This window comes from Calypte anna, chromosome 9, assembly GCF_003957555.1.
Source record: "Calypte anna isolate BGI_N300 chromosome 9, bCalAnn1_v1.p, whole genome shotgun sequence".
Classification (NCBI taxonomy): domain Eukaryota; kingdom Metazoa; phylum Chordata; class Aves; order Apodiformes; family Trochilidae; genus Calypte; species Calypte anna.
Window position 1 is genome coordinate 2,202,946 of NC_044255.1, and position 17,880 is coordinate 2,220,825.

The following is a 17,880-nucleotide window of genomic DNA, read 5'->3' on the forward strand; positions in this document are numbered from 1 at the left end:
AGGAGTAAACTACAGGGGATCAATGACATTTGCAGTACAATGCAGTGTCTTCATTTGGTATCAGTAATAAAGGATCAGGAAAATTTGGATCAACACCTCTGTACTTGAGTACCTAAATAAAAAGCACATATTGACAATTTTTACATTGACAACCACCTATAAAGAATGTCCATGTGTCTGAGTCTGAAAGGAGGAATAGAGCTTTTTTCATAATCACAGATGATGCAATAAAAGGCAATTTTTGAAGCATCCTTTTTTAAGAGAACAGTGTGTTCTGCTCCCTGTTAGTAGTATAACTCATTAAAGTGAAGCATCGTTTAGTCACACAAGTCTCATTCTGCTACACCCTGAGTCACAAAAGGCCTGATGCTAAGGCCAAAGAAGCCAGCAGAAGGACCCTCTTGGATTTCACTTGACTTTGGAACAAGTCCACATTGAACATTTTAGAGAGATATTAGAAGAATAAGTCATTAAGTATGCACATGCTGGAGCACGGTTATGGATAAAAACTATCATAAAGATTGCTGAGAAAAACACCTACCAAAATAAACCTAATCAAAAACACATAAAAGCAAATGAGAAAACCCTAAAATCTTTGTTCAGTTTAAGTCATTCCTCAGATGAAACTGCAGGAAACCAAAAGCTCAATTAAAAACACCTTGAACATTAGCATAAACAAAAGGAGAACTCTCTGGCTCGGGATCACTCAACTAAGGTAAAATCAGATAAACAGAATGGAGTGAGTTCCTTCTAAAACAGTGCAGGACCTCAGTGGCCCGAATCAGATGCCCAAGTGCTTTTATTTGTGTAAAAAGAAGTATTGCAACAAGAGGCAGCCCTCTCCACCAGGTATCAAAAGTAGCCTTGTGCCGTGGTCTGGTGTTGAACTCCTCCCACAGGGACTGGCAGAGCCCAGAGGCTTGCTTGCCTTCACACATCTCTGGTAGGAGTTGGGATATTGCCCATGGGAAACACCACAGTATTAATAAATCTTCCCAGATTATCCTCTCTTTATTTTACCTTTTTGAAAAGCAAAATGTTTATAATCCCATTTTTTTTTTTTAAAAACAGGCCAAACAGGTCAGACAGGCAGGCAAGGAAATAGTAATTAACAGCATGTACTTATTTGTTTTGTCAACTAAATCTCTAATAAATACTTTGTAAAACCTCTGGCTTGTTCTCATGCTTCAGCATAGCCCTAAGCAGAGATCTCTTGGAGGGCTGATAAAAATACATTTAACAATTTACTGGTTGGCCTCCTTGTGACTAAAGAAAACAGATGGGCAGCATTGCCTCCTGGTTGGAGCTGACAGTTTTATGGCAAGAAAAAGAGAAAGTGGATGCCTTTTTGAGAAGGATTCTGGAGTTGCATGCAGACAACCATTTTGTATTTCTATTGGCAGTGTAGAACAGTATCAGCAGTGCACATTTTACTGGGTCACTGACTCCCCAACCTGTGGTTTCTTCTGCTTGTGGCAGGGTGGCAAGATCCCCATCAGGTGGACAGCACCAGAGGCAATTGCCTACCGTAAATTTACCTCAGCAAGTGATGTGTGGAGCTACGGCATCGTCATGTGGGAAGTGATGTCCTATGGAGAGAGACCTTACTGGGATATGTCCAACCAGGATGTGAGTCTCCTGCTGAGCTTCCTCTTCTTATTCTTTTCTTGTGGCCAGAACTTTTATCTTTGTGCTTAGATATCTGCTGCTGTGTTTCTGTGTCAATTGCCAGTTTAGAAGACATTTACTCCAGGTTTTTAAAAGGATATGGGTGGTAAAAAAATTTTTTTCCTGTAAGGGTGACAGAGCCCTGGAACAGGCTGCCCAGGGGGGTCGTGGAGTCTCCTTCACTGGAGACATTCAAAACCCGCCTGGACACGTTCCTATGCGAAGTGCTCTAGGTGGCCCTGCTCTGGCAGGGGGGGTTGGACTAGATGATCTTTCGAGGTCCCTTCCAACCCCTAGGATTCTATGATTCTATGATTCTATGATATGATAGATTCCTATTTTCTAGGGAACCTCTGTGGAACTGATTTCCTTAAATACTTCAAGCCTGGCCAGAGAATAGGGGAAATAGGGTATTCTCAAGTGAAGGTCTAAAGCTTGTGTGTGCATCTTTTTTCTTTTGATTTTAAAAAAAATATTATAAGCAATTGAACTAAGAAAGGAGGATGGAGTAAAGAGAAACAAATATATTTAAACTGGTAGGCTGTAATACTGTCATGAGAGGGAAGATCTGAATGTTGATATTAAATCTCAACTTTATTCAAAGTCTTTAAGAAAAAACACTTGAATTTAATGTGACTTCATATTAGTAGTTAATTCTTCAAGCCCCAGTGTGCTTGTAATTCTTCCAGATGATTTTATTTCTTGTAGGATATCTAGAACAACACATATGAAATCCAATTCTGATTATCAGTCAGAGCATCCTTGTGACAATTGCATAGCTGCCCCCTGAGGACATTAAAAAGCAGCTTTACTAAATGACCATTCTTAAATTATGCATGTCCTGTTTAACTGTACCATCTGGACTACTTCAGTGTATTCCAAGAGGGAGCATGCACAATAGCTGCTGTTCCAAAAGAGTATTTAATAATAATGCTAATAAGAGCTTTTGCTAATAGTATTTTATTAAATAATAATAATAAAAAAAGCCAAGTTAAAATGAGGCATAGATTATCTGTCTTTTTTTCCCAGGGGACTTAAAAACATATAAAGGAAGAAGAAAATGGTAATCTGAATATATGGTCATGGGAGTGGTTAAGTCATTTTCCAAATCATCTGCTGTCTTATGTAGAGCTGAACATTTTCAAAGAGTGTCTGGATGTGGATGGCATTTAATCTAAATGAAGAATATAATTTTAATTTCCCTCTGATGTGAAATGTCTTCTGGCACCCAGTCTTGCCTTCCTTTGCTAACAGGAAGTCATCAAGACTTAGTAAGAAAATAAAACACCAGATGTGTCTCAGTTGTATCAGGCATGTCTACACAGCACAGTAGAGCTCAATGCAAGAAATGCAGAGCTGGGGTATCAGGCTGCTGTGCCCTGCTGGTGTGCTGGGCAAGAACATGTTGAGAAGCTGGCTTGAACAGGACAGTGAAAGCCATTATTGCTGTCTTTGTGTCCTCTTTTTAGTATATGGCACAGTCATACCACTTTTTTCTCCTTAACTATGGTGAGAGCAGTGCTTTTCAGAACAAAGCAGAAATGGATGTCAAATTATTCTCAGTGTTTGTTGAATCAAGACAAGTCAAAAGGATCTTCATGATTTCTGGGCTCGTGAGAGTCACTTTGTGGTCACTGAATATCTGCAATCACATCCCTCACCCTGCCCTCCCAGTGGATTTTAGCCACAAGACAAGAACGAGGGAATTCAGTGCAATTCAGTCTCTGATCAGACTTGGTCTCTGTTCTCATGGTCAATCCTGCCAGTAAAGTCATATCAATTAAATAAGATCTGAAGGTTTCTGGGTCATGTCCCTACCATATCTGAGTTGAGTCCTGGTCATATCCTGCTCTCCTGAGAGGGCTAAATAAGGCTGCACTAAAGGATTCCCATCTCTGCATTTTTTGGTTCAGAGCATCCATCAGGGGGAGAAGAGGTTCTGTACAGGTTACGTATTACTGACAGAGATGAGCTAGCCCAGGAGGAATGGTGGTCTCCTTACCCTAAAAATGATAGGGGAAAATTTATCTTCATCATATTGGAACCTAAACTGACACTAATTAAAGATTTGCTGTACAGCTGTTCCTTCTCCAGCCCTCTGTCCGAGTAGGATAGCTGCTTAATTCTAGCTTGGGTTGTACTATAATCCCTGTATCTCATATGCTTTTCTGTACTGCTGTATCTGATGCCTGCTTTGCTTGCTGGAACCTTTTAGTTTTGAGTTGCCAAGGAGAAATGACAGTTCTGAGACCACCAACTGCCTGTGCCTGAGTGCAATTTTCCACGTTGTTTCGCTTAATTGTGGGATTTGTTTCCATACTTTGGGTCACCCTAGGATAAATGATACTCAGCTGGTAGATGTGAGCAGTGTCTGATACTAATGCCTTCCTAATTGTGCCATTTCTAGGTTATTAAAGCCATTGAAGAAGGGTATCGGCTGCCACCCCCAATGGACTGCCCCATTGCTCTCCATCAGCTGATGTTAGACTGCTGGCAGAAGGAACGCAGTGACAGGCCTAAATTTGGACAGATTGTCAACATGCTGGACAAACTCATCCGAAACCCCAACAGCCTGAAGAGGACAGGCAGTGAGAGCTCCAGGTCAGCTGTGCTTTTGTAATGTTGATGGAAGAGGGAGCAGAGTGGAGATGACAGGCAAGGCTGCCAGTCACCTCAACCTCTGCACTGGGCTCAAAGCCTGCTCTGTATCTCAGCAGAGCTGGGCTGCACAGCAGGTTTGGCACCCTGCAGGAGAGCAGAGGGTTGGTGCTGGGCCCTGCTGGGCCCCTCAGGCTCTCCCAGCTTTGTGAGAAGGAGAATCAAATGAGCAGTGCTGTATCACCAGGTTTATAGGCCAGTCTTCAGAATGTTCTGAAGAAGTTCATATGCAGGTGAGGTGTCTGAAATTTACTGTGTTTCTTCCCCTCTCCTCCCCCCCCCCCATCCAGTGAAAGGGCTTGAGTGGGTAGCTGTAATGAAGTGTAGCTAGCAGAAGTGATTTGGTTTCCTGCAAGAAAAGTGCATCATCAAGTTTTATAAACCCCAGATTTGTGTAGGATTTGCAAATGAGCATTGCAGCGTTACAGCCAACGCCTCGCGGGCATTGGAAGGTGTGGATTAATTTTTATGTGAATTTGAATTTAATTTTGTGGAAAGCCAGTTTCATGTCTCCACTGATCCCGCATTATGTTTGTGTTTTGTGTTGTTGCCGAGGCTGGTATACCCAGTACGTGCAAAAGAAACACATTAGGAAGGAAACTCCCAGAGTTGTAGGGTAAAACCAAAATATCTTTATTGGGACAGATCAGCAGTTTGTTTAAGCTGGTGAAACACTGCTGAAGCAATAGGAGCTTTACTTACAGCAGGCTTGTTTTATTTTTTTTCAAATGTCTTTGCTTTGCCAGTTAAATTTGCTTACAGCAAATATGAAACAGCTTAAAAGGGAAGAAACAATAGGAAGATAAAGGGAAAGTACTTTTATTTGGACAAGAAGGTAGAAAAATGTCAATTGGGTGATATAAAATTAAGTTTCTTCAGTCAGTGAAGGAGTAACAGAGGTTCTGACTCAGGTTCCAATAAAACAACATCCTCAAAAAAAAACCTCTTTTCATTTTCAAACTTGTAGGTCCCTTTGTGACTCTTGTGGTGGTCATTGTCAGAAGAGGGATTGTTAACCCTGTGAGGACACTTATCACCACACCATCTTCCAGATTGCCATAATTGCATTGGTAGCCTAGCAAAAGTGTATCCAACGTTGAGGTTTAAATAATTGACATGGTGAGAATCACAGTCTGATCTGCTGTGATAATTTGGCTTGAGAATCACCGTATGAGTGCATCCATTTTGCTTTCTCTCCAATTTCTGATGGTCTTTGAAAATACACAGATTTTTCAAAAGCTGTTCAAGGCGACTGTGTGTGTGTAAATTAACAGCCTATTCAAGGTCATTCCTTGTTCATGGCTGTTTATAGATCTTTAGGTTTTTTTCTCTTTGGAATTTCAAATATTCATATAACATTTTTAATACAGTATGTGACTTTACTCATGAAGCATAACTGAGTACAACTAGATTGCTATCATTGGCCTTGCATTAGATAATACAGTAAAAGAGTTGTAACAAGTATTACCAGCATATACCCAGTGCCTTAGGCAAGACGTAAGTATGCTATTGCACACCTAATCTTTGATGATGTGCATTTTCAAGTAAATTGCTAAATGATAACTGTTTTTTTTTTTTTTTAGGTAGATAATAGTAATTTATAATGGTTTAATGAAACTGATTTACAATATATGTGAGATAATAAGTGAGATCTTAACAAGAGAAGGAAACTTTGTAAAAATAACTATTCGTAAATCTGTGCAAGGGAAAATGAGAAGCACATTCTGCAGTGCAAACAAAGATCAAAGCTCTCATGATTCCCGCCACTCCTGGCACACACTCCAGTCAGGAATGGATTGATTAAAGAGGGGATTAACTCCCTGCTGTCCTGAGTTTGATTGAATGCACCGAGTTTGTCTGCGAACCTGGCTAGAAACAGGACTTATCTGAACCCGCCCTGAGTTTTTCCCTCCAAACCAGTCTGGCAGGTTGTGAGCTCCCAGTTCCTTTGTGCATACTTCAGTGGTGTTTCTATAGCTGCTGAGCTGAGGTCTGACACATGCAGGGTTGGCAAGGCCCTGCTTTGCTCCCTGTGAGATGCAGACCCAGCAGGCTCAACACCTTCCAGCATTGCCAGTTTCTTTTTTTTTTTTTTTTTTTTTCTTTCAGTAGAAACATTTTTTTATGAACTTGGTTGCCTCTGAAATGGAAATGGTAAATGGCACCGTGGTTCAATGTAGACCTGAAAGCAAAAATAGAAACCTCAGGTTTAATTCATTCTTAGCAAAAATTGGCCAATTCTTTGCATTTTGCTGGGTTTCTGACATTGATCTGTGTTGCTGTGCAGAGCCACCAGTTTCGCTGTTCCCAACGTCTTGCCCCTGCTTTCCCTCACCACCGAGGATAATTGTAGCCAAGACCAAACTTTGGTTTGCTGTTCATGATCCAGCTGATACCATATCTCTGTCCTTTCTGTGTTTGGCATCCAGACCGAGCACAGCCCTGCTGGATCCCAGCTCCCCTGAGTTCTCGGCGGTTGTTTCTGTCAGTGACTGGCTCCAAGCCATTAAAATGGAGCGATACAAGGATAACTTCACAGCTGCTGGCTATACCACCCTAGAGGCTGTGGTGCATATGAACCAGGAGTAAGTACTCAGTGATACAACAAAAAAACTGGTAAATCTGGATTTAATCAGCCTGTTTTGCTTTGTGCTGCATATCATTACACTCATTAAAGGAATGGAATGCCTTTCATTTGGATGGAGGATAACTTTAAAATGCCTCCACAATGCCTTCACTTATTTAATTAAACGTCTCTGTACATCTGCCTTGCTTTTGCTGCGTTGCTTGCGGTTGACTCCTAATATTTCTCTCTGCACCAGCATCTGATCCACAGTTCTCAGTCCCCTGTTTCTTCTTTTGCTTTCCACAGTGACCTGGCAAGGATCGGGATCACCGCCATCGCTCACCAGAACAAGATCTTGAGCAGCGTTCAAGCGATGCGCACCCAAATGCAACAGATGCATGGCAGGATGGTTCCCGTCTGAGCCAGCACTGAATAAACTCAAGACTCTTGAAATTAGTTTACCTCATCCATGCACTTTAATTGAAGAACTGCACTTTTTTTACTTCGTCTCCTCGCCCGTTGAAATAAAGATCTGCAGCATTGCTTGATGTACAGATTGTGGAACCCAGGCATGTGTGTTGGGAGGGGGGCCTCCAGAAATGACAAGCTGTCATTTTAAACCAGACCTGGAACAAATTGTTTCTTGGAACATACTTCCATGTTGATCAACGATATGTAAAATACATGTACCTATATAAATATAAAGTCACATTCAAGTTTTGATGCTATGTTTGCTGCCAGATACTGTGCTTAAAAAACAAGAACAAAATAACTTTCCTTCTCCTTATGACCTGTAGGATTACAACCATAGTGTTTTATTTGTGGGTGAAACCACCGTTGTGCATCTTTTACTGGAATGAAGAATCTGCCCTAGGATATTATTTGCAGACTTGATGCATCACTTAATATCTTGCAGAAACCTCAGTGAGAATATCACTTGGCTGATCAGTGCCTGCCAGTTAGTGACCTACCCATTTATGGGCTTGAGTAATGAAATGATCCCCATCGTGGATTACTCGGCAAAACTGGACTTCTGGGGAGATTATTGGCTGTTGTTGTGCTGTGCTGAAGCCTACTTCTTAAAGACATTTTGTGAACATCTTGCCAGTAGTCAGCTGTGACAATCATGGCTGTGGAGCTTTCAGACTTCTTTTCTCTTTCAAGAAGTGATTCCCTTTACCAAACGGAGAAGGTCAGTGGAAGTACAGCGTCCAACGTGTTCATGGTGCTTTGTTTCTTAAACCGTTCTAGGATTTCATCACTGTTGGGGAAATTAAAAAGTGCTGTAGTAAGTATTATTTGGGGTTCCCAACTGGTTTGTATGAACCCATGCTGGTTTCCCAGACTAATTGCTTAGTGTTTCCTATTGTGTGCTCTATTTGATGACAGCAAAAATTGCACTGTTTCAAAACCTGGTCTTGCTCTCAAGCTGCTGCGTGTTAGGATGTGCAGACAAGGTGTAGGAGTGTGTCTTGGCTCACTCAGCACTAAGAGATCACATGGGGAGCCATGGGGATGCCCTTATTTTTTAGCTGGAAAAAGCTTACACGTGTAGATCCCTTAGAAAGAAAGAATAAGTTTGTGAAGTACAGATGCTCATAAATGCACCAAGAAGAACCAAGGATTTTTCCTGCCTTCTCACAAACAACAGGAGAACCAATACTTGCATTTTAGAAACATCAGTCTCAGTTGCTGTTGCAGTGGTTTCATGGGAAGGGGAGCAGAAGGAACTAGGATTGTGCATGCAGCCTTCCTGGTTTTGCAGAGTTTGGTGTTGGGCACAGTGATAGCTCTGTGTTATTCAGCAGCATCACATTCCAGACTGTGCTGATCCTCTCTCATCAGCTGTGGAAACCAAGCTCACTTTAGAAACCAGCCCCATAGGCTGGCACCTGTGGGTCTGAGTGCCAGGTGCAGGCTGGATGGCTGAGGTCAGGTGCCCCTCTGCATGTATGGCAAACAAGATGGAGCATGACCTGCTGGAAGAGCTGCCTTCCAACTCCTCCCAGGAACAGATGGAAAGCTGAGTGAGTGAAGGCATCCCCAGGGTTGTTGGGTGGAGGTGACTGCTATGGAATGTGGTTGGCCTCATAAGGTCACATCAGATAAAGCTTTATCTGGTAAAGTTCTGAAGTCATCTAGGCTTGTGTCTTATTTATATTACACCTTTTATTACTATTCCTGAACAGAGTGTGTGAAGTAGATTCCTTTTAAAGTACTTTCAAGGACCAAAGTGGTGAGATGACCTTAGCCAAGAGACAGGATCAGGCTCACCTATGCTGTGCTGAATAAGAGCAGGATTTTCATGACACATCCTCTAGGACAGACATTGTGTTTCAGCTGTGCCAGGCACAGTGTCAGAAAGGTGAGATTTATATTTTGATGGTTCCAAGACTGGTTCTTTGGTCTATAGTATTTTGGTCCCACTCCCTACCTGACAGCATATTCAGAAATTATTTAGTGGCTTTATATGTCAGATTTCTTTAATAATTCTGTTTATTCTAAATCCAAAACAGCTCACTTAGTTGGACAAGTCACACTTACTATCTTGTCACTCACATCACTTTTTGTCACTTGTAACAATAACTTGCTGATTTTAACCACCAACCCCCTCACCCCCAACTTTATCAGAAAACAACTTGTTCAGGATATGGGATGCTAAATTTGGATCCTGTCAAGTGATGACAACTTAGTGAAAAGTGTTCTGCAGTATTAGTTTTGAAAGATTTTCCATTTCAAGAAATTAAAGATTTCTTTTAAAAAACTACTTAAACCAACATGTTTTGATGTCATTTTGCCAGGCAACATAAGAAGTTGTTACTCATTTTGAAGACCTGACACTTGCACTTTCAGCAGCAAAAATTCTTTTCCTTCCTAAGTCCAAAGATACTTTTAAGTTTCACCTTGCTGTGAATCTGTTGCATTCTGTTGATGCTGTCTTTTTATGTAAAAACAAAATACTTCCAATTTCCTGGCTAGTTTGTAAAATTGCTTTTGTTGAGTCTAGCAATGGTAGTTCAAAACACTCAATGTTTTCCACACAAAATGAAAAAAAGTGCATCTCTATAGAATGAAAACTGTGAAAACAATCCCAGGTTTTTAGATCTGTCACTGATGGTTGTGTCCCCTGTGATAAGGTACGGCCAGTGAGGGGGCATCCACTTGGAAGTGTTTTTAGCTGGAGGAGAGCAGGTTGACAAAAAAATAGGTGGCTCTTGGATGTAATATATAGATAACATACAGCATGGAAATAAGACTTTGAGATAGCATGAGGGAAAGAAAGGGGACAAGGAAGGTAAAGGGTTCTTTTCCATTGATGTGAATCAGTTATTGCAGCAGCCAAGGAGGGGCTGGCTACCTACATCACTGCTTCTGCTGGGAAAGCTAAGAGGAGGCATTTAGGCATGTGTGTGTGTCTTGCCTTGTTACATGTGGTTTAATACCTTTGTGTTTTCTTTTTGTGCAGGGAAACTAGATTTTGCTTTCCCAGCCTCATAGCCTGTCCTATTGATCACATTGACCATGGAGGAACATCGAATAGACATGAAGCCTTCTGGATCTGAAGCTGTGTCTTCCCCAGCACTGATTCTGGAAAACCCACACTGAACAGTCATCAGTCCCTGAAGACAGTGTGACTTTTATCTTCTCTTTTTTTGCCTCCTGCCACCCACTCTGATTTTTTCTTCATTGAAAGATAAGTAATTCATTAAGACTCAGCACCCAGTTGTCACTTGAGGAATGTACTGTGTCAAAGCCCTGCAGACTTCTGGATATTTTTCCCTCCCCTTCTTCTTTCTCTTCTTACCTTCAGTTTTATTTATATATTTTGGTATTTTCTCTCCTCATCCCCCTGGCTGTCACTGCTGCATCTCGAACAAATGCAGGTGACAGACCTGCACACATCTTACCATGGACACCAGGCCAGGTGCCAGAGCAGAGCCCAGTTTCTGTGAGCTGCCTATATACAGTGCTGAAGTGACATTTGACACAAAACGTGCCGTTGCAGTGATATAAATATATTTTTTTTCCTTGAATGGATAATGGATTATTATCTCTTCTGAAAGGTGCGTGTGTGTGCTGGTGTGCATGTGTTTGTATGAGAGTCACCTCGTGTCTAGAACTGCCTGAGAATGTACCAAAAACATCTCTGGAAGCACAGGAGTCCCCTGTCATGAGAACAGGCCAATAGCTCGTGTCTTCAGTGGTAGTGAGAACACAGACCTTAAAAAGTGTTTGATTTCTGTATCTATAAGTGTATTATTTAGCTGCCACACTAACCTTGAGTAGTTTTGCAGCCTGAAACAGGGGCAATTTCAAGTTAGCTTTGGAGCTGTGGATTACAGGATCCTAGGGTGCTAAAGATTTACCTAAGTGTTGTTTATCATACTAATGCCCTGTTCATCATCAAGATCAACCAGTTTCTCAATGGCAAGGTGACGGAGGCAACACCTCCATATCCATCCACTGCTAACCATGAACCTATTTATCTGCAAAAATAGGATTTAAAGGAGTTGGTAAATGTGAACAAAAATATGCAATTCTTTCATTCAGAGAAACACCTTGCTCTGTGTGCAAGCTGTGAAAACTTGTAACGTAGTAATCAAACCACTTCATTTGCTCCCAGCAAAAGGGGCAAAAATGCAACAAGAATTGTGAGCTTACAACAGTTAGCTAGAGAGTTGTGAAATGTGTCCTGCTTCTCGGGCAGGTGATGAGGAGCTGGTGAGGTGCAGAGAGGGCACTTGTTCTTCCATGGCCTGAGTGACAGTGCTGTGACTTACTCATACTACCTAGGAAAGCTTTCTGTGTCAGGAGAATTCACTCTTAATGTCGTGTAAGCTGGGCTGAGTGGAGCTGTGTGCTAGAGCCTCAGGAACCTACAGGTGCTGGGAATTCAGTGTGGGGCAGATGATGCTCCCCATCTGCTCCCTGGGAACTGGTGCCTGCTGTGGTACCCAGGGGGCACCATGGACGGCCACGGGATGGGGCTGGGATAAAAGTGTCCACAGCATTCATGGGGCCATGCTGCCATATCCCAAAGTTGCTCCTGGTCCTCCTTTTCCTCCTCGCTGACCCTTCAAGAGAGCTTCACCTGCTTTGGTGGAGGAGGAGCTGCAGGTCCATGGGAAGGGGGCCCAGTAGGGTGCTGGGGTGCCAGGAGGTCTTGGTGGCACTGCTGCAGATGGAGCTGGGAGCAGAAGGAAAGTGAGTGCCATGGCACTTCATCCTGTTTGGGAAGAAGTCATCCATCCCCGGGAACATCTTGTGTGATAAGCCTCTGTTTGTTCAGAAATTGTCCTCCTCACACACCACTGGTTGATGTTTGTCCAGGTTTCTTGCTGTACTAATTTTGTGATGGATCTTATGTATTAAAAATATATATGTATAAAATACGAAAGGCTGGTAAGTAACCAGTAAACAGGACTTAAAAAAGCAGTATTTTTCTTTTATGTGACATTTTCATAACCAGAAAAAAAAAAAAATCTGAAATACTAATCAGACAAATAAAAAGAGAGTGCATTTATTTTTTTGTATCACTGCAAGTATGTTGGAATATGCAAGGACTGTGGTTAAAATTAGAATGTATGAGGCATATTATAATTTAGTTCATACTGAAAAAATCTAACAGCATTTCTTGGTTCGTGCATTTGAACGATCTCTGGGTTAGGTATAGAGATTTTTCTATTTTGTTTTAATTTGTAATTTTTCCCCCCTCCATGAATTTTAGGTACACATAACTTATGTCATTTATTTATGGTCTTTTATACCTAGTTTGTAAAATTGTAAAATAGTAAACAATGCAAACGTTTGCGTTTGAAAATAATAAAGTAGTTGCTGTACAAACCTGAAATGGACTATTGCTAATTTTTGCATGTTCTGTTTTGTTTTTTTTTATTTAGTGATACGAATACAGAACTTGGAGTAATAGCCCTGGTGTTCAGCCCAGAGGGATTCGTTCTCTTCAGTAGATTTGACAGGAATGTACTCCCAAAGCTCATTTAAACTGCATAACCTCAGAGCACGTTACTTTTTCCTGTGTACTGTGCCCAGTATTGAAATGCTCAATATTTGTGACGTGGGAAGGATGCTGCAGTCAGGTTAATCATTGAGATCATTGGAGAGCAGGTAGTATATCCATGGGCATCATGCCTGAGAAAAACCCACAGGTTTGTTTTGTTTGCACTCCTGGGATCAGCTGGGATTAGTCCACCTCCCCTGTCTCCTGCTGCCTGGGCTTTGCCTGAGGCTGGACATCACCTTGGCACAAATCCTGCAGTTTTTGCAGCTTCCTTTAGGCCGGGATTTCACCTCTCCTGTGAGAGCAGTGACCTTGCTGCTGAGTTACTGCAGTTGCTCCTCTGCTTGTGGGCTGTGTTTGCCTGGGCTGGTGGGCTCGTGCTGGAGACTGGGGGTCAGAGAAGGAGAAGGTGACAGGAGCAGGAGGGAGAAGCCAAGGGGTGAAACGAAAACCAAGAGGCAGGAGAGTGTTGGGAGCAGCAGAATATTGAGGGGGAGGGTTTCTGTGACAAGGGCTCCAAGCCAGAGGTGGAAAGAGTGGATCTTGTGTGAAGGATGTTGGTGTGTAATGACAGCACACATCGGGGTGCCAGCTGTGGGGCCTGAGTGCCCGTGGGGCAATGGCCTTGGCTGCAGTTTAGTTTAGGACAGAGGCTTTCTGGCACTTCAACTGCCTGTGTTATGTATGTTCAGAGGTACCACAGAAAGGCTGGTGGCTCTTGTAGAAATTTTCTTAAGCTTTTGATTTGTGTATTTGAAAAAGAGTTTCAACCTAGGAAAAGATTCCAGTGAAGTCAGCAGCCCCACACTGTGCTGTATGCTGGTGGTACTAAGAAGCTCCACCAGTGACACTGAATTTCTTGTATTTTCAAAGTAAATTCACTGCTGTAGATAAGAGACCCAGCCAGCCAGCCAATTGGGTGTTCCTCTGGTGCATTTATTTGGCCAGTCCATGCTGTAAGAGAGGATATGTGTGGAAAAACACATTCCATTTCATACACACAAAGGAAAATTTTTATGAATAATTTGCTATTCCTGTGAAACGAACACAAAACCTTAACATCTTTTTCAGAAACTGCTATTTCAAAATGTCCAGTGAAGATTGAACACTTGGGTAGTCTCCCTTCTCTTTCTGAGTCTCTTTTTCCCTTTTAGCCCTCAAATCTATGAAATCATCCTATCAAAACTTTTTTACCCCAATGGTTTAATTTTCTTCCAAATATATAGATTTTGCTGAACTTTTTCCTTATGAAAAAGACACTTATTCTCTCTCTGTTCTTCATTGATTCTTCATATTTATTTAGTAGCATGCAGGAAGTGATTCTTCTAACAGATTAAGCCCAGATATATTTGCATCTTGGTGACAAAGTATATAGCTGCTCGTGGGCTGAGCATGGAGCAGTGTTGAGGAACAGGAATGGTTTATCTGGAGTCATTGGGGCCATTATAGGTATGTCAAGAAAAACAAAATGGGTTTTGACAATTGGGAAGAAAAAAAATGTTATTCTCTAAATCAACAACATGATTAAACTAGAGCTGTGTTTGAGGCCTTGACCTCAGTTATTTTACCCTTTCCCTTGCTAGGAAGTACCCTTGGGCCATTGACTGATTCTCTGTTGAATGGGTTACAGACCTCTGACATATCTTATTTCTGGCAGGGGCCCTGAACATAATTCTTTGTTTACAGCAGCCTCTGAGAAAGTTGCATGGATATGTAGACATTTTCTTTAAAAAATAAAATTAGAACCTAAAGTAATCTATTCCAAACAGCTCAGTAAAATGTATTCTCCATGGGTGGATAGAGGAGAGAGTAGCCACAGAAATATGCTACACCAACCTACATTTATATACTTGCATATATGTGGCAATTCCAGTAAACTGCTGTGGATTACTAGCCTGTAACCAGACCAACAAAGGATAATTAAATCCTTGGTTTTATAGTGCTCTTGATGTTACTCATGACTGTTCTATAAAATCTTGTAAAGAATTAAATGGGCTGAGGTATTTTGGTATTCATTTTTTTGCAGACTGTTTTTTAAATGAAAAAAAAAAAAAAAAAAAAAAAAGCCATGCAGCAGAAAAAGCACTGTCAGGAACACTATTTCCCATTTCTTCCAAGGTAAGTTGGCTCCCCTGGGGTCAGTAACTCAAATCCTCGGGCCGGGCAGTCTGGGGCTGTTTGGCAGTTGCAGGTGCAGGTAGGTGCCTACTGCCAACTTTTTAATGATGCTTTGGAGCTGCTTAGCCAAGGGGTGCAGCAGCTCAAAGTAATGAGCTCCCGCTTCCCAGATGGATTTTCAGCCTTGCATGAAGCATTTTGCTGACAAAGCTTCCAAAATATCTCCATCATAATCACCTGGAGGGGGGATTTTTCAGAAGCTGACCATCACAGCAGGTAATCTTAGAGAGGTTGGGAAGCTATGGAGGGACCTGCTGTGCTGCTCTGGTGCCTCTCACACCTCTGAGCCTGCCACAAAGTGCCCTGAGCTCATGTCTGGGAGAGCTGCCCCGGGCAGGTCCTGCCCATGCTGGCCCCTTCTTCCTTCCTGCCTTGTGGCCCTGGCAATCAGTCCTTCTCTCACTGTATTGCTGGGATGGCAGCTCTCACAAAAGGTGTTGCCTTTCCTCCTCCTCACCAGCAATTGGCAGGCTGACGTGGGCCTGAGTAGGGTCAAAGGCACAGGAGGATCATCCAGTGAGTGAGGAGTTGGGTGGGATGTCCCTTCTCCTGGGAGATGCTCTCTGATTTTTCTGCTCTCTGGAAGGCTGGGGAAAGGTTGGTGGCTCTGGGACAACGTCAGCAATTTGGTTGATGAGCAGCTGTGGCTGGCCAAGTCACATGTGGTTTGAAAATGCAAATGTCTTGGAGGTGAGAGGGCAGAAGAGAGTTTTCAGTAGGTTTAAATCTAAAAGTCCCTTAAAAACTCTGGTCTCCAGTTTTCAGAAGTGCCATGGTGCTCAGTGGCATCTCATCCCATGCCAATGGAATCATCCAGAAACTGAACAGTTAAATCAGCACTAAAATCCCCAGGGAGGCACAGAAGTGCCTGGCTCATCTGACTTATCTGTGTTTGAGAGCTTACCTGGGACTTCTCAAGCAGCAGATTACAATATATAAGAAGTATTAGAAAGCATTTACTTTCACCTTTTCAAAAAATTAGTTAATTCTCCCATGGGAAAAGATGCTTCTGGAAAAAATCAATTGGGATTAAAATTGTATGGTGGTGTTGTGGCACACTTAGAGACTGCTGGGTTGGTTAAAGAGCATGATGTGAAAGGCTTAGGAATGGTGACAGCAAAAGGCCTAGGTGATAGTAATAATAATAATAAAAAAATAAGGATCAATGAATTAAACCAGATTAATCTGGTCATGCACATAGTATGAACCAATTTCACTTAGACAACCCTGGTTTGTATCAGCTTAAAGGATCTATTCCTTAGCTACCTGAAACTTCAATGTAATTTGATTTATGTTATATATATATGTGTGTGTGTGTGTGTGTTTCAGCCATAACTCAAGTAGTGATAGCACGTTCAGGTTGGTCTTTTTGTCTACTGTATTTCTTTTTTTGTGGCCATTATTCATGCAAATATTTAAAATTAATGGTATCCAACAACAGGCAGGAAGGTTTCTGTGGAGTCCTGCAACTCCTCTCTTTGTTGGCTTTGTTTTCAGGTTCATGTTATGGTGGCAGATGGGCATTGTTTGGCCAAATTGTTAGGACTGCAGCCTGGCATCTTTGGGGACCTTTTTTGTCATTTTGCAGACTCTGAGTCAGCTCACTGTGGCTGCTGAAGAGACAGGACATCTATGTATCATTCACCAGCTTTTGATCTCTAGTATCCACGAGGTGGAGGGAAGAAATGGAAAACTAAAAACTAAACAGGCCCCTCTGCAATTACATGAGTGTCAGGCTTGAGAAGGGACACAGGGACACACAACAGGCTCCAAGGTATCCAAGTGTCCGAGCAGGGGGCAGCAGCTCAGCTTTGTCTGGAGGAGCTGTGGGAATTGCAGAGCCAGGATTGAGGGGCTTTTGCTGACTGTACAAATCACTCTCAGAAGGAAAAGCAGCTCAGAAGCAACTCAGAAGCTAGCTGGGTTTTTTTTCAGAAGTACCAGCAGTGCAGTTTCTGCTGTTTCAAGTGCTGAAGATTTACCTCCAATGACACCATTTCACACCATGTGCATTTGCGTGGTGGCTTCCTACAGAGCTGGGTGAGGTCAGGAGGACAGCTGAAGCCACTGGCACTTACTGAATATTTGCAGGCAGCATTTCCACTCCTCCCATCCCCAAGGATTTTGCTTTCCTAAGTGTTTGCATATTCAAAAACTGATGTTTAGAAACTTTTCTAGACTTTTCTACAGGTGCTGCTTCACTTTTCACCTGCTTTTGTCTCTACACCAGGCTGCAGCCTGCAAAGAGCTACTCTTGACTTACCCAGGTGTTTGGAGGTGATTAGTTTTGGAGCCTAAGCAGATGTAAGAGATCATCAGAAAATTCTAATCAGCTGTGAAAGTGGGTGCAGATGATCCAAGAACAAAAAGCATTCACCACCTGGTAAATGCAATCAGCTGTAGGCAATTGACTACTTTTAGCCTTCTTAATTGACTGACCGGGGCATTTCTCCAAAGGAGCTATTCTGAAACCCAAGGAAGTCCCCAGAGCTGTTTCAATTCTAGGAAGAATTTTTGAGTTATGGATTAAACCCGTGTTTGAATTCAACAGTGCTGAGTATTACAAGCAAAATACACAGATGGATGTGCAAAAGCTGTGCTGGATTAGAGTGGGTGGTTTTTTTCTCTTGCTTAGTAACAAGCTAAGCAGTAGGAGGAATATACTTCTGAATCCTTTGAGAAGAGCTTGAGGAGTTTTTCATAGTAAAAAGTTGCTGCAATATTGCCCATAGCATCCAACAGTGGTGTTTTCAAAAAGAGGCTCCTTTTAGCCCAATGAGGTAGTACAAAA

General features: G+C 42.2%; 1 protein-coding gene across 3 annotated transcripts in view; it reads left to right on the forward strand.

The window, feature by feature from the left end:
• Positions 1 to 12,743, forward strand: part of EPHA4 (EPH receptor A4) — a 104,489-nt gene extending 91,746 nt beyond the window's left edge. For 2 of the 3 annotated variants that reach the window (XM_030456105.1, XM_030456108.1), the window contains exons 14-18: positions 1,480 to 1,629; positions 4,076 to 4,269; positions 6,756 to 6,911; positions 7,199 to 8,084; positions 10,359 to 12,743. In XM_030456105.1, coding sequence (XP_030311965.1) covers positions 1,480 to 1,629; positions 4,076 to 4,269; positions 6,756 to 6,911; positions 7,199 to 7,313 — 615 coding nt within the window. In that variant the 3' untranslated portion in view covers positions 7,314 to 8,084; positions 10,359 to 12,743. Of the gene's footprint in view, positions 1 to 1,479; positions 1,630 to 4,075; positions 4,270 to 6,755; positions 6,912 to 7,198; positions 8,181 to 10,358 lie in introns of all 3 variants that reach the window. The other variant, XM_030456106.1, reaches the window with a different exon arrangement.
• Positions 12,744 to 17,880: the final 5,137 nt, after the last annotated feature.